The sequence below is a fragment of the Corvus moneduloides genome, chromosome 9, assembly GCF_009650955.1.
Source record: "Corvus moneduloides isolate bCorMon1 chromosome 9, bCorMon1.pri, whole genome shotgun sequence".
Taxonomy (NCBI): domain Eukaryota; kingdom Metazoa; phylum Chordata; class Aves; order Passeriformes; family Corvidae; genus Corvus; species Corvus moneduloides.
Window position 1 is genome coordinate 31445133 of NC_045484.1, and position 16058 is coordinate 31461190.

General features: G+C 53.8%; 1 protein-coding gene across 2 annotated transcripts; it reads left to right on the top strand.

Annotated features, from left to right (window-relative positions):
- The first annotated feature begins 522 nt into the window (after nucleotides 1-522).
- LOC116447889 (interleukin-12 receptor subunit beta-2-like) lies at nucleotides 523-15845 on the top strand. 2 transcript variants are annotated; one of them, XM_032117625.1, is made up of 17 exons: nucleotides 523-999; nucleotides 3370-3435; nucleotides 4396-4722; nucleotides 5584-5698; nucleotides 5909-6084; nucleotides 6273-6412; nucleotides 7120-7264; nucleotides 8971-9050; nucleotides 10773-10989; nucleotides 11523-11723; nucleotides 12267-12368; nucleotides 12447-12602; nucleotides 13095-13232; nucleotides 13548-13644; nucleotides 14278-14377; nucleotides 14643-15070; nucleotides 15231-15845. In XM_032117625.1, exons 2-17 carry the CDS (start codon nucleotides 3378-3380, stop codon nucleotides 15277-15279), a joined length of 2529 nt encoding a protein of 842 aa, XP_031973516.1. In that variant the 5' UTR covers nucleotides 523-999; nucleotides 3370-3377; the 3' UTR covers nucleotides 15280-15845. The 2 variants fall into 2 exon arrangements, with proteins under 2 accessions (XP_031973516.1, XP_031973517.1); XM_032117626.1 differs by lacking the exons at nucleotides 7120-7264; nucleotides 8971-9050.
- The last annotated feature ends 213 nt before the right edge of the window (nucleotides 15846-16058 follow it).

Sequence of the window (16058 nt, forward strand, 5' to 3'; positions counted from 1 at the left end):
CGTCCTCAGCTCCGCCGGCACCGCGACCTCCTGCTCTGCCTCTCCTCTCGCAGCCAAGAGAACCAGGAGGCACCAGATTGAAGGGACAGCAGGTTTTCCTCATTGTTCGTCCGCACCGCCGGTTTTCTCCTTTTTTTTCAGGAGCTCTGTGGTCAGCAGGAGTCAGCGAAGAAGGAATCATAAGAAGAAGAAGAGTTAGGTGTTAAAAGTTCAGGGAAAGGGGAAAGGAAAAAAAAAAAAAAAGAAAGAGGGAAAGGAAAAAGAAAAAAAGGAAAAGAAAAAGAAAGGAAAAGAAAAAGAATAAAAAAGGAAAAGAAAAAAAAGAAAAGAAAAAAGGAAAAGAAAAAAAAGAAAAGAAAAAAGGAAAAGAAAAAAGGAAAAGAAAAAGGACAGAGAAAAAAAGAGAAAAAGGAAGAAGTAAGAAAAAATAATAAAAAAAAAAGAAGGAAAAGGAAAAGTGAAAAAGACAAAGCAAAAATACGAAAGAAGAAAAGAGAAAGGGGGAAAAAAGAAAAGTGAAAAAAGATAACATGTAAAGGAAAGAAAATTTAAAAAAAACCCAAAAGCATTTTTAAAAGGAGAAGAGAAAGGAAATGAGAAAAAAAATAGAAGAAAGAAGGAGGCAACCGTGCTTTGTGGAGGGTGACGGACTGGTGATTTCCTCCTGCCTGTCACTGCAACACAAAACTGATCCCCTGGGCATCCGATCAGCATCTTCCCTTAAAAACGTCCTGGCTGAGTGGAACGGCCCCATCCCGGTGATGCCAGCGGAGCGCCGGGAGTGAGCATTCCTGGGAAACCCGCACAGGCAGGAGGGGTGTGGATGGACGAGGCCGCGGCAGGAAAGGCAGGATTGGATTCCGTGGAACTCCTCATGGTGTCCCGGTTTAAACTCACCCGAATCCTGGTGCGGCCGCGTGGAGCTGGAGCTGTGCTGGGAAGGGCTCTGGAAAAGGGGAAGTGTCACGGGAACTGATGAAGACAGAGGGGAAACGAGAGGTAAAAGGAAGCTGTTGATATTCGGAATTTCGTGGGGTAGCAGCTCGCACGGCAGATTAATGATAATTAACGGCAGCTCTGGAAAGGAGCCCAGATGATGCTCCAGGCTTTGGGAGGGAGGGAGGGAGGAGAAGCAGCTGGAGGCTCAAAGGCAGAATTTGGGATTCCTGAAGGCTGCAAACTTTGTGCCCCCTCATTTCAAGAGCTGTCCCTGAAATACCTGTGCTGTGTTGTCCAAGGTAGAAAAAACCGATCATAATCAGCCAGGAAAACCGAGTTTATGTCATTGATGGCCAGAAAAGAGGAGGAACAACAAGAGAAGACACTTATTCATTAAAAGCTCTGTTAAATGTGGCAGTAGGTTGTGGGAGTGCTGAAAAAAATGAGAGAAAGCAAAAACCGGGTAAAAGAGAAGGTAAAATGAGAGTAGATGTGTCTCTGGACAAGCCCCTTGTTCCGAGCAAGGGAAACCGGGCCGCATTTTATTTTATATCTCCTCTCCCTCTGCCTCTCCTCCCCTTCCCTTTTTCCTTTTCCCTTCCCTTTCCCACCCTTCCCCTCCTTTCCCGTCCCGAGCATCCCCCTGGGGCGGGCGGGGCCGGGGCTGCCGCACACGCGGGAGCTGCCGGCGCCCGGAGCGGCCGCGGGGCTCGGGGTGAGTAACCCCGGCCTGGGGAGCGGGGGGCGCCGGGGGACCCCCCCGAGCCTCCCGGGGCTGCGGATCCCCCCGCGGTGCCGGGGGGCGATTCCTGGGAAAGGCGGCATCCCGCGGGATGCGGCTGCCTCGGGATGCTCCTTGCCGCGGGATGCTGCTGCCATGGGATGGTCACTGCTTTGGGATGCTCCTGCCCTGGAATGCTCCTGCCGCGGGATGTTCCTGCCCTGGGACGCTGCTTCCCCGGGATTTTCACTGCCCTGGGTTGCTCCTGCCCCGGGATTTTCCTGCCTCGGGATGATGCTGCTCTGGGATGCTCACTGCTTTGGGATGCTCCTTCCCTGGGATTTTTCATTGCCCTGGGATGCTCCCGTGCCTGGATTTTCCTGGCCCGGGACGCTCCGGGATGCTCCTGCCCTGGGATGCGCGCTTTCCCGGGGATGCCGCTGCCCTGGAATGATTGCATCCCGGGATGCTGCCCGCCCTGGGATGCTGCTGCCCGGGAATTCTCACTATCCCAGATATTCCCTGCACCCCGGGATGGAGCAGCCTAAGGAGCGCAGTGCCGAAGGTCCATCCTGCCGGAACACCGCTGTCCTCACCCCCCCCGGCATTCCCCCACACCCGGCAGCTTCGGGAAAGAGCCCCCGGCCTCGGGCGGGATGGTCCCAAGGCTGTGGGATGACCTGGGGTGCCACTGTCCTCACGGAGCCTGGGGGGGCAGCCAGAGTGCGGGAAAGCTTCCCTAAAAACTCAGCCAGTGTCAGTAATCAGTGATGTGTAAGGTTTGGGGCACAAGAAGTGATTTTTTTCTGGCTGAAATGAGTGAGATGTTCCTCTTTCCACCGGTGACCGGCCGGCTGTTCCTGCCAGTTCTTGGAATGCACAACGGGGCTTTTTAGGGAGAAGTGGGGTCGAAAGGCAACTCTGGAGCTGTGGTGCTTCACGGCTCCTTTCATTTCGGAGCTCCGGGGCTGCAGTGACCGCCAGAGCCCCTGTGGCACATCCACGGGCTCACGGAGTGTGTGGCCTGTGGCCCTGGCGCTCTCAGCTGAGAGTTTGGAGATGAGAGCACAGACAGGCACAGGCTGTACCCCACAGACACCTCGGGACTGCTCCACCTCCTGCCTGGGACAACGTCCTTGCTGTATTTCAGTGCCCTCCACACAGCAAGGCCGGTTTCCCTCACTGGTGTGCAATTTCCATCAGATTTCCCCCCATATCTCTCTCTGAGCTGGGGCTTGCTCCTCAGCAGTCTCCCATCCTCTGCTCGGATCACAGATTACGAGGCCGCATCTTCAGCGCTTCCCTGGCTGCACCTGTGACCGAAGGGTTCCAAGTGGGGCTGGTTTTGCCCGCAGACTCGGCTGTTTTGGGCAGCTGCGCTGTTCACGCAGCCCCCAGACAATTTCTGTTTAGTGGAAGGCAGAGCATTTCCCTGAAGAAGCTGGGCGCTGTGATTGCTCATCCTGGCACTTACGAATCACCTACAGAAGGCCCCACATGAAGAGGCTCTGGGCGAGCTGAGTCTCTGCTGCTGCAAGGCTGAACGTCTGAGCCTCTGGATTTAAACAAAACAAGGGAATGTTCAGTGGAAAGCTCCCACGAAATGGGCGTTTGGGGTTTTCTGAAGCAGCAAAGTGGTAAAACACCAAGATCTGTACATAATATCTGCAGTCTTTAGGAGCTGGTAACAGGAATTCCTCTCTCTCTAGGCACCAAAATGCCATTTGCATGGATCGTGTCCGCAGCAATTTGGTTGGTGCTGCACTTCACGGCAGGTAAGAGGGGTTCCATCCTACAGAGCAATTATCTCTCAAATGAAGCACTCGGGCTAATTAAGGTGGGGGTTTTGCAGCTTCTACTCCAAGCCCAGTGAACATCTTCCTTCCTGGAGAGCAAAGAGTTGTTAATGAGTCATTGTTAATGACGGAGGTTGCTCGGGTTTTAGTTCAAGGTGGAGCTGTTGGTGATGTGAGAAAAGGCACCGAGACAGGCAGAGCTCGTGGACAGGAAAAAACCCTGGTCACAGAATTCCAGCCTGGTTTGGGTTGGGAGGGAGCTTAAAGCCCACCCAGTGCCACCCGTGCCATGGCAGGGACACCTCCCACTGTCCCAGGCTGCTCCCAGCCCCAATGTCCAGCCTGGCCTTGGGCACTGCCAGGGATCCAGGGGCAGCCACAGCTGCTCTGGGAATTCCATCCCAGCCCCTCCCCACCCTCCCAGGGAACAATTCCTTCCCAATCTCCCATCCAGCCCTGCCCTCTGGCACTGGGAAGCCATTCCCTGTGTCCTGTCCCTCCATGCCTTGTCCCCAGTCCCTCTGCAGCTCTCCTGGAGCCCCTTCAGGCCCTGCCAGGGGCTCTGAGCTCTCCCTGGAGCCTTCTCCTCTCCAGGTGAGCACCCCCAGCTCTCCCAGCCTGGCTCCAGAGCAGAGGGGCTCCAGCCCTGGAGCAGCTCCGGGGCCTCCTCCAGCAGCTCCACGTCCTTCCTGTGCCTCCTGCCACAGCTTTACTGACTCGGGCACTTTTTAATCCCCAGTGAAAGAAGGGTTCTGGTAGTTTTTACCTGGGGTTGTGTTGGTTTGTTGGTGACAGAGCAATCCCGTGGCTGCTGATCCCAGACGACATCCCACGAGTTCCTGCACAGAGCCAGGAATTTTTCCATCACACATTCGGGGAGAGCACGGCACGCGGTGCAGATGGATCCCCGTCTGAGTTTGTTTTCCCGTTCCCTTGCAGAATCCTGCAGGAAAGGGGCGGTGGGGGCCAGCAGAGCTGCCCGTGGCACCGTGGGGGTCTGTGGCAATGGGAACGTGACAGCCAACACAGCCTGTGCCATCCGGCAGGGCACCAACGTCACCCTGTCCTGCCAGCTGGGAGCCCTGCAGGGAGCTGCCCCGTGCTGGGCCGCGATTTTCCTCAACAACTCCGAGCAAGTCAGAAACCAGGGAGGCTCGGTCAGCAAAACCTTTGCAGTCACTACCTACGGCAAACACACCTTCACGTGCAAAACCCTCTGTGGAGACAAGACCAGACTCGTTTGTGGAATCGATATCCAGTGTGGAAGTAAGGGAAATTAGATGTTAATTACTCCAGTGATGCCATGAAGAATTTTTGCCTTTTCTTTTATACCCCTGTTATACCTTTTATAGCTTCTGTATTCCTGGTGCTTTTTGCCTACATTCTTGGCCTTGTTTGTCAAGCTGAGAGACTCAACATTTTAGAAGCTTCGTAGCCAGGGATCAGTGCGCCCCAGACCCCAAGGTCCCCTCCAGAACACATCCTGTAAACCAAGATAGAACCATCCAGGGGAAGGCTCCTTGGGGAGGGGGGCTCACTGGAGCCTCTCATTGGGGAATCTTTGATAGATCTGCTAATTAGTAACACCTATAATGTTAGACCAGATCTTTGGGGACACACTCGGTGGGTGCATCTCGATGCTTATGACCTGGGTGTGTGCACCTAAGGATCCTTAAAATAAATACCAAGGTAAAACCCCTTTTCCCCTTCTAACCGTGTCTGACTCTTGATTTTAAGACCAGGAAAAGGCATCACGGGTCCTTAAAGCTTCCCCGTGGAGGAGGGAAGCCCGTTAGACACCGGCAGGGGGTGGCTTTGTCCAGGACGGGTGCTGTCTGTGAGGGGCTCTTCCTATGGAAAATATTCCTGGCTGGAACTGAGCCACTGTGTTATTCCTGAGGGGAGAGAGGTTGAATAAACCTGCCTGCTTGGAGCAAACAACATCCTCCCTGCCAAGCATCCCCTAAAAGATCTCCTACCAACATCTTTGAGGAAGAAACACTGAAGACCGGGCTGGAGGGAGCTCTGAGCAGCCTGGTCTGGTTGGAGATGTTGGACTGAAGGACCCTTAAAGGTCCAACCCAAGCCAGGCTGTGATTCTGAGACTGACAGGAATATCTGTTCCAGATCCTCCAGATGAGCCCAGGAATGTGTCCTGTATCCAGCATGGGACACGGGGACATCTCACCTGCACCTGGGACAAAGGAAGGCTCACCTACCTCGACACTGCCTATGGAATCGAGTAAGTGATGGTGCTGGAAATATAATTAATACCTAATTATTCCCTGGAGTGGTTTTCTGATCATGCCCTGCAGCAGGGCAGCTCCCTCAGGGTTCAGCAGACAGAGGCTGTGCCAAGATATCCCTTTGGGAAGGGAACCCTGTCCCACACACCCGGGGTTCACCTTTCTTGCTCCACAGAAACACAGCCAAACCTTTCCTCCTGCTCCAGGCTCTCCAATGGGACAGACACCTTTTGCTTTCCAGAAGAAACTCCCAGTCAGGTGTTCGGCTCTCGGGCTCTGAGCAAGCTGGATTTTGACTCCAATTACACCGTGGTGGTCTCTGCCTCCAATAAATTAGGAAATGCCTCATCCCAGCCACTCACCTTCATGCTAATAGACATAGGTAAAGCTCCACTCCCCACCTCTCAGCCTGCCCCAGCCCTTCGGGAAGACCTGCAAACATTCAGGGCACTTTAAAACTTGTGGTAAAATCATCCATCCAGCCTATACCAATAATCCTATTTTCCACCTTTCCCTCCAAGCTGTGCTGCCTCTCTGAGCCCCCTTTGCTTCTTTCTGTTTCGGTGCCAGTGAAGCCACATCCTCCCGCGTTTTCAGTGGAATTTGATGACTCTTCTGCCACCAACTGCACCTTTTCGTGGCACGACGAGGCACAAGCACAGCACTACAGGCTGAGATACCGTCCCCTCAGCAGGCACACCTGGAGCGTGGTAATCCTTTTGGGATTGAGGGAGTTATGGACCTGCTGGAGAGGAGAAGGCTCCAGGGAGAGCTCAGAGCCCTTTCTGGTGCCTGAAGGGGTTCCAGGAGAGCTGGAGAGGGACTGGGGACAAGGCATGGAGGGACAGGACACAGGGAATGGCTTCCCACTGCCAGAGGGCAGGGATGGGTGGGATATTGGGAAGGAATTCCTGGTTGGGAGGGTGGGCAGGGGCTGGGATGGAATTCCCAGAGCAGCTGTGGCTGCCCCTGGATCCCTGGCAGTGCCCAAGGCCAGGTTGGACATTGGGGCTGGGAGCAGCCTGGGACAGTGGGAGGTGTCCCTGTCCATGGCCCACTGGAAGGGCTGTGAGGTCCCTGCCAACCCAAACCATCCCATCACTCTGTGAAGTTTTTGCTTTTACTTGAGAAGTGGCAAAAGGAACGTTTTTCTGGGAGCTGAGCAAATCACTCAAACAGAGATTTCGCTCTTGGCACGCAGTAAGTGAGGGATTTTTCAGCTGAAGCCCTGCAAGCCCGACGATTCCTTGCATCATTCTCTGAGTTATGGAAGCTGCCTCAGATCAGGGTTTCCCCGTTGGTTTTTAAGCTGCTCCTGGCTGGGCTGCACGCGGCCATTTGCAATTCAGCCTCTCGCTGCCTGCAACCTTTGTTTCCTTGTGGGTTTAATATTCCACGTTCTGCATCCCTGTTGAAGGTTGAAAGCTTCCACAGGGAGGAATACCACCTGCAGGGGCTGGAGCCTGACACAGCCTACGAGTTCCAGGTGAGCTGCAGGATCCTCCGGGGGCGAGGGCAGTGGAGCGACTGGAGCAGGAGGCAGATGCACACCCCAGCAGCAGGTAAGGAGCCCTCCTGCCCCAAAGCCGGCTCTGGGGCCTGCATCCCACGGGAAACTCCAGCTCATGAGGCCAAACCGCTGCTGGGTGGTTTCGTGGGGACTCCAGATCCAGACTCGGAGCCGAGAGAGAGAAGTTTCTGTAAGAAAATTGCTTTTTAACGAACCGGCGGTGGAGCCGTTCGTGTTTCTCGCGGAGCAGGAATTTCCAGAGCTCACGGAAGGATTTGGGGGTTCCAAAACCCTTCTAATTCTGTGATTCTCCACTCTCCTGCTCGGCTTTGGCTGCTCTTTTTTGTGAATTACTTGGAGCCCATGGGGCTGGTGCTGTTGTGACTCAGCCCATTTCCCATTTCCCATTATTTCCCATTTCCCATTTCCCATTTCCCATTTCCCACTGCGACAGCGGCACTTTCTGTAAGAAGCATTGATTATCGATCCCACCCCACCTCCCTCTCAGCAGTTTTCTCCCCTTCTCCTTGCACCCTGCGCTCGTGGTCATCGCTCCCACCCCGCCCCTGCTGCAGGAGGAGAACGAGAAGGTTTTTAGCTGATGGAGGAGCACTTGCTGCCCTCACACGAGGTGGCAGCAAGGGGAGGTTGCAGACGAGAAGCTCTGGGGGCATCAGCACCGCTCTTTGTTGGAAGTGCTCCACAAGTCAGCTCGCTGCAAACCCCAAATTAACACTTTTTCAAGGAGAAATTCCTTTTCCTGCTCCTTTTCGTGCGAGCTGCCAAAAACCTTGCCTTACTCATGTGGTTCACAGGCTTTCAAAGCCAGGCTGGAGGGCGGCAGATGCAATCCCATATTCTGATTTTTCTCTTTATCTCACCCTTCCCTCGCTCAGAGGGCTCTGGTTTTATTTCTGCTGCTGCTCCTGCTTCTCGTTTCTGTTCTTGTCACTCTTTGCAGTTCACACAGGACAAACTGCTCTGAACATCGCTGACAGGGAGGGTTTTGTGTCCTTGTTACAGCCCTGGTCCAGCGGGGTTTGTCCATCAGCTGCCCCTGCCCCAGCTATCAACAATCAGGATTTGAATTTGATGAGTTTATGCTGGTCAGGGTCCTTGAGGAGCCAAGCTCTGTCATTCTCTGTCACCTCAGCTTTCCTTACGTATTCCTCTCTGATTCTGGATTTCTGGAGCACATCCACCGGCCAGAGCTTCCCTTTAATGTTATTTTGGGACGTTTATTCAAAACATCAAGAGTTTCCAGTGAGAATTGTGGAAGGAACCGGGGGTTTAAGCTACCTCAGACAAGCTGTTAAAGGCACTTATTGCCTGGAGCCAGACAGGAAAATCCCACAGATCCCACAAGCCCCCTCATCCAAGGCTGCCTGTTGTTCTAGGACTGATGGAGCCAACCCCAAGGACCTTCATAAGCCTCAAATTTATGCAAAGACAGGAGCTAACGCTGTGCCTTTGATGTGTGGGTTTCCTTGGGAGCCATCCGGATTACTGAGGGCAGGATAAAGTCAGCAGCAGATCCAAACCCTTTTCCTTGGATTTATGGCTTGTTCTCCTCATGATCCCCATCCTCAAAGCAGCCAAACAGCAGCAAAGGTGGATTATCACACCCTGCAGCACTTCAGGGGCATTTTAAAGCTTAAATTTAAATTTTCTCAGGGGTTTTGCCTCCTTTGCCTGCTCGTTGTTTGTTGGCTTCAAACCCCAGCCACTGCCACTGCTCCCCTTTTCCTTCCCCACCAGTGCCCACTGGGATCCTGGATGTCTGGTACCGGCAGCAGGACGTGGACTCTGGGCACCAGAACCTCTCCCTTTTTTGGAAGGTGAGTTCAGGGCAACCCCAGCAGAGGCAGCAAAGCTCAGCCAGGTGAGAGGGGAGACAAAACCCAGAGAGGGGAAACTCTGATTTTTAGGATTGCAGGAAAGGGCTGAACCCTGGGAGAGCACCTGGGTTTCACCAGGGACAGGGACATGGACCGAGTCCCCTCCCTGGGAGGAGGTTCATCATCACTTTTCTACCTAAAATTTCATGGAATGCCGGGATTATTTGGATTGGGAGGGATTTTGAATGTCATCTTGTTCCATGGGCAGGGACACCTCCCACTGTCCAGGCTGCTCCAAGCCCCAATGTCCAGCCTGGCCTTGGACACTTCCAGGGATCCAGGGGCAGCCCCAGCTGCTCTGGGAATTCCATCCCGGCCCCTCCCCGCCCTCCCAGGGAACAATTCCTTCCCAATCTCCCATCCAGCCCTGCCCTCTGGCAGTGGGAAGCCATTCCCTGTGTCCTGTCCCTCCATCCCTGTATCCAAAGCCCCTCTCCAGCTTCCCCAGCATTTTTGGGGTCTGGTGGGCAAAGCACATTCCACACAGAATTTGGGTTAAAGCCCCCCAGAGCTGGGTAAAGAAATTCACTGTGTTTCCCCCCCACACGAACGAGCAGCATGCTGAAAGTGAAAGCAGAAATTCTCGTGTGATTCTGTGACCCCAGAGGTTGTGGCTTTAACTTGAAGACCTTTATCTTGCAGCACTTTCTTTATCACGAGTGACTTCCTGCAGCATCATTCATAAAACAGGGTAATAAACTGCCTCGAGAGTTTTCACAGCAGCTTCAAAGCCAGGCTGAAACTCAGTACAACACCCTGCAGGAGGTGTGTCCTGTTCTCAGACAAACACCCCAAAAACCTCCAAAAAACGGTTCAACAACTTAATTCCAGCAGGTTTTCGAGTGGTTGCAGCAGTGCCTCTGTCCTGGGGCGCTGCCGAAGCACCAGAAACTCTGCAAACATTTTGGTGTGTGCTTTGTTTTGTTATGACAAAAATCAGCCAAACAGATGAATTCATGTCATAGAAACCTCAGGAAACTGAAACTGGGAGTACAAGTGCAGGCTCCTGGAGAGGAGTTAAAGCCAGGGTGTGGTGTTACTGTCAGAGATGTGTGTTCTGAGAGGCTCCGTGTAAATAATTCTTTATGGGGGCTTTATGTAAAATCCAGGTTTTCCCTCCAAATCAAAACCCGCTCATTGTGACAAACCCAGCTGAGCAGTTCATAATCTTTTTTTTTCCCTCCCTTGTGAAAAGCATGGCTGGAATTCAGCCTCAGGGCGGGATGTGTTTTACTGTCCCCAGCTGGAGGAATCAGCACCTCACAGCAAAAGAGCTTCACTAAACTGGAATTGAATGGGAAAAATAAATTCTGGAATGGTTTGGGTTGGGATGGACCTCAAAGCCCATCCAGTGCCACCCCTGCCATGGCAGGGACACCTCCCACTGTCCCAGGCTGCTCCCAGCCCCAGTGTCCAGCCTGGCCTTGGGCACTGCCAGGGATCCAGGGGCAGCCCCAGCTGCTCTGGGCACCCTGTGCCAGGGCCTGCCCACCCTCCCAGGGAACAATTCCTTCCCAATCTCCCATCCATCCCTGCCCTCTGGCACTGGGAAGCCATTCCCTGTGTCCTGGCTCTCCAGGCTCTCACTCAAAGCCCCTCTCCAGCTTTCCCAGCTGACAGCACCTTTTTCAGAAGACAGTGACAGATACGCTTTCCCCGCAGGCTCTGAGCAAGCCAGAGGCAGGAGGGAGAATCCTGGGATACACGGTGACCTTGGAAGCCCTGGACCACGGGAAGCTCCCAGCACAATCCCACCAAACCACCCAGACCAGCTTCTCCAGGGTGACCCCCAGGGTGGGCCACAGGATCACGGTCAGCGCCCACAACTCCCGGGGCAGCTCCCCCCCTGTGGCCATCCTGGCCCGCCCGGGCAGCCAGGGTAAGGCTCCTGCTGGCTCGGGGTCCCTGCGAGGGACAGCAGTGCTCTGCTCTGTGCCACACACCACGAACCCTTCCGGGCCCTCCACTCTCTGCTCCTCTCAGAGGAACCTCGGGCATCTGCAGATCCACTTTTCCCTGCACCCCCAGCTCTCCCAGCCTGGCTCCACACCAGAGGGGCTCCAGCCCTTGGAGCATCCCCGTTCCTCCTCTGGAATCACTCCAGCAGCTCCACATCCTTCCTCGTGGATCAGGGCAGGGTGTTGGGATGTGCCGTGACAGCACCTCCCAGGGTTTGGGATGGCACAGCCAAGCAGTGCTGGGGGTGTTCAATCCACGAGAAAAGACAGGAATGTGACTGTTCCTGTCAGCAAACCCTCCCATCATCACCTTTTCTTTAATTCGAGTTCATTTCTATCCTTCTCACGGTGCCAAAGTGGATGGGACCCAGTAAAAACCACACATCCCATTTAATGGTTCGATTGAGGCTACAACAACTTTGTGCTGACCGCGGTTTTTGCTCTCCCCTGTAAGATCTGCCCCCACCTCAGCGAGTCTCTGCCGTGGGCCTGGGGAACAGCAGCATCCTGGTGAGCTGGAGCCCCCCCCTCGGATCCGCCGTGTCCATGGGGGGCTATGTGGTGGAGTGGGAAGAGCCCTGGAGGGAGCCACGCCTGCAGCCCCAGCACAGCTGGGTGAAGCTGCCCCCGTCCCACCTGTCCACGGTGCTAGCAGGTAAATGCCACCCCGGCCTGGGACACCAGCAAAGCACCAGCTTGGTTTGGAAGTATCTGAAGTGACAAGTCAGGTTTGAATTTGGCCTCCAAATGGAGCAGCTGGGGCTGGTGGGAGGTGTTGCTGCCATGGCACGGGTGGCACTGGATGGGCTTTAAGGTCCCTCCCAACCCAAACCAGTCTGGGATTCTGTATTTCTGTATTTCTATAATTTTTACTAAAATCACTTCCAGGGATCCAGGGGCAGCCACAGCTTCTCTGGGCACCCTGTGCCAGCGCCTTCCCACCCTCACAGGGAGGAATTTCTTGCCAGTATCTCATCCAACCCCGCTCTCCGGCCGTGGGAAGCCATTAGTTTCCAGTTTAATGCCCAGTAAGGCTCTGCTGGGCTCAGTAGATCAGAGGAAATTTCTTTCCTTTCTTTATGAAAGATCTATCAATAATCACAAGATTTATCTCAGATCTAAGCAGCTGATGCAATATTTCTGCCCTGGCTGCAAATCCTTGAACAAGCAACTCTCCCATTGTAATTTCTCTCTCCAGAGCACATCAGAGATAACGTCTGCTATCAGATCCACGTGTCTGCACTTTATCAGGACAGAGCTGGACAGGCAGCATCAGTCAGGGGAAACTCCACAGCACAAGGTAAACCACAGGAACGCCCTCCCAGGTGTTTTTAAGGCATTTTAAGCTCAGCTCTAAAGTCAGTCCTGTGTCTTGCAGCCCCATCAGCTGGGCCCCAGATGCTCACAACCCCTTGGGCCAGCGGCGTCCTGGTTTCCTGGGAGGAGATCCCAGCTCCCCAGCAGAGGGGCTGCATCACTGGGTACCACATCTACCTGCAGAGGAGGGACAGGCAGGGCCAGCCCGAGGTCCATGGTGGGTGCCTGGGGGCTGGAAATGCTTCTCCTGTTCCCCTTTCATCACTGACAGTCCACAGTGGGATCATTCTAAGTTGCTTTCAGTGTGAAACTATCAGATTCCTCCCTGCTTCTCCTTCCCCCTGCTCCTCTTATTCTCCCTCCTCCTCTTCTTATTCCTCTTCATCTTATTCTTCTTCCTCTTCCTTCTCCTCTTATTCTTCTTCTCATTCCTCCTCTTATTTTTCTTCCTATCCCTTCTCTTGTTCTTTTTCCTCTTATTCTCCTTCCTCTTTTTTTCCTTATTCCTCCTCCTCTTCCTCTTCTTTCTCTCCCTCCTCTTTTTCTTCCTCTTCCTCTACTTCATTTCTCTTCCTCCTCTTTTTATTCTTCCTCTCCTCCTTCCTCTTCCTCCTCCTCTCCTTCCTAACTTTATTCAGAGCCCCATTCCAGCTGAAGGCAGTAAAATCCCGTGCCGGGCTCTCCATTTCCATCCCCGTTTTCCCTCCAGCCGTTCCTGCCGGGAAGGCTCCTTGCTCCCTGCACATCCCTGACCTGGAGCCCGGGGAGCACCACGACCTTTGGATGACGGCGGTGACCGCGGCCGGGGAGGGGCCCCGGGGCAACAGCGACAGCGTCTGCCTGGAAAGTAAGGAACCGGTGCCAGGGTGCTCCTTGCTCTTGGATCCTCTTTCCCACAGACTGGGAATGCTTTTCCTGCTCCTCTGAAATCACTGGAGCTCTCCAGGCGTTCTGAAGATCTCTTGGTGTTCTTCAATTGCTAAAAATTTGTAGTTCCAGCTGGTTTTAAGATGTGCCATCTCTTTCGTAGCCTTTAAGCTCCCAGTGCTGTGCCGAGCTGTTTCCTTGGAGTTGAAGGGTGGTTTATTTATGGAACACAGAAAGATTTGGGGTTTTTTTCATCTTTTTGATGGAGCTGAATGGTGGCTGCTCTGCATTTCAGGTGCTGGGGGCTGGGTCACTCTGGTGCTCATCTGCAGCTTCTGCAGCTTCTTCATCCTCTCAGCCTGCGTTTGTTCTGTGCCTCCAGTGAGGAAAGTGTGAGTGGATCCATCTGCTGTGTCCCAATAAAAGTGGGATGGTTATCAGAAGGGATTAAATCCCAGACTGGCTGGGGATGGAAAGGACCTTAAAGCCCACCCAGTGCCACCCCCAGCCATGGGCAGGGACACTTCCCACTGTCCCAGGCTGCTCCCAGCCCCAATGTCCAGCCTGGCCTTGAGCACTGCCAGGGATCCAGGGGCAGCCGCAGCTGCTCTGGGCACCCTGTGCCAGTGCATTTTAAAAATCTTTTCTCCTATCTAATCTAAATCGACCCTCTTTTAGTTTAAAACAATTTTCCCTTATCCTATGGGATGGCCATGCCCCTTCATGAGCATGGAACAGCGAGGATTGTTCAAAATGAAGGTTTCAGAGTACAGGAATGATAATAAAAACATGCTCTGAGCTTAAAACACAGCTGTACTCCACAGATAGGTGAATTTTTACCCAGATCTTAAAACCAAACTGAATGGCATCAATCCTTAGGAATTATCCCCATCCAGCTGAGAGCTCTGCAGGTCTCTCTGCGGGCAGATCCACAATCCCACCTGGGTTAATTCCACACCCAAGGAGCACAAGGGTGCTGCAGGTCTCACCATTCCTGTTTTTTATTGCATTTATCCCCCCTGCAGATTCCAGGCGCTTTTCTCCCTCCTCCTGCCGCAGTGGCAGAGCAAAGCCATTCCCGACCCTGCCAACGCCACGTGGGCCAGGAGCTTAACGGCTACCAAGGTAAATTAGAGGGGTTTTTCATTCTAATCCCACAACCTTCATTAAAAAAAAGCCATTGGAGCCATGCGAGCCAGTAATCTCCTAAAGCAGCAAATCCAGCAATCTCTGGCAGCGGATAATCTCCCTTGGAGCAGACTGGAGGATGCGCTGGGCAAATTAAACGCAAGAAGAACGCAGAGATGTTCCATTTTTAGCAGGATGAGCGGCTGCGGGGAGGGAGTCCCAGGAGATCCATGCCGGGATTCATTCCGTGTTCCCCCCGCAGGCGGAGCTGAGCGCTCCCTCCAGCCCCTTCCTGCCCAGCGGCTTCGAAGAGCCCGAAACGACCCCGGTGGAGGAAACCTTCGCGCACCCCGAGCCCCCCGTGCCTGGGGACAAGCTGCTGGTGGGCAGCGCTGGCAGCAGGGGGCACGGGGACTGGGCACAGGAGAGCTCGGGGGAGGAGCAGCAGCTCCCTGAGCTGTACCAGAGGCTGGTGGCGGAGGCGATGGAGCCCCCGGAGCCCGTGTCCGAGTACATCTCCAACCCCGGCACCTCCGCCCTGCCCCCGGAGCCCGACACTGCCCCCGACCCCCCCGAGCCCGACTGCAGCCCCCTCTCCGTCTTCCCAACCACATTCCTGACTCCTGCCCTCTGCTGCGAAGGGAATCTGACGCTGGATAGAGTGAAACTGAACTGCAGCTCCTTCCCAAGGTAGGCGGAGGGCGATGTGAGCCCGGCAGGAATTTTGGCACTTTACAGAGTATTTGTGTTTCAGTGTGAGCTCAGCCTGAATGTTGGCACTTTACGGAGTATTTCAGTGTGTTTTGATGTGAGCCCAGCCCGGATTTTGGCACTTTACGAACTATTTCAGTGTTTCAGCACAGCCAGTCCAGTCAGTCACACGTGACGCCTCCAAGTGACAAAACCCTTCCCAAGTCACTCCTCACCGTAGGACACGGCTGCTCCTCTCCCACAGCACACTTTGGAATCAAAGGCACAGCTGGGAATGCCAGAGCTGGATTTTGGGAACCCCTCACGCAGCCTGGGCTGCCTCAAGCCCTGTGCCACAGCCTGGCCACGAGTGGCTCAGCCTGGCTGGGCCTAGCCCAGGATCCGAGCTGGAAAACATCATTTCCTCCATAAAGAGAAGGAACTGCAAAAGGGAAGGATGGAACAGCTCAGACCCAGGATGACAGCCGCAGCTCTTGTTCCTCCGCTGGCACCAAGCCACAGCGTCCCAGGAGACACCAGAGCCATGAGGGACACAGCACCAGAGCCAGGCTCCCTTCCTGCCTCAGTTCAGGGGAGGAAAATTCCTCACCAGAACTAAAAGCAGCAGGCAGCACCTGTACTCAGTCAAATGGATCGTCAAGAGGAATTTAAGTGATTTATTGGAGTGTTCTAATTACAGGTTGGAAGGGTGTTACACATTTAATGACTTTGTTTACGAGATACGTGTATATAAATAAAACGTTGGAAATCTGAACTTGGCTTCCTGTTGTTTTCTCTGGTCAAGCTCCAGCTTTACACAGAACAATTGAAAAATAAAAATAAGCCAGAAGCAAGAGGATTCTGCCTGAGCACACAACTCAGCCCCTTAACTCAGCTCTGCATAACCAAAGTGAACTGGAAAGGCAGATTAGATGCCAATAAAAGGTGGTTTTTTTAAAAAGCCCTATTTTGCCATTCATCTCTTTCT

Excerpts from the sequence above, each read along its gene's own strand:
- LOC116447889 (XM_032117625.1), top strand. The coding sequence starts at position 3,378 with ATGCCATTTGCATGGATCGTGTCCGCAGCAATTTGGTTGGTGCTGCAC. Across the intron at positions 6,413-7,119 it reads GCAGGCACACCTGGAGCGTG|GTTGAAAGCTTCCACAGGGA; the intron begins GTAATCCTTTTG and ends TCCCTGTTGAAG. Across the intron at positions 12,603-13,094 it reads GGGCCAGCCCGAGGTCCATG|CCGTTCCTGCCGGGAAGGCT; the intron begins GTGGGTGCCTGG and ends TTTTCCCTCCAG.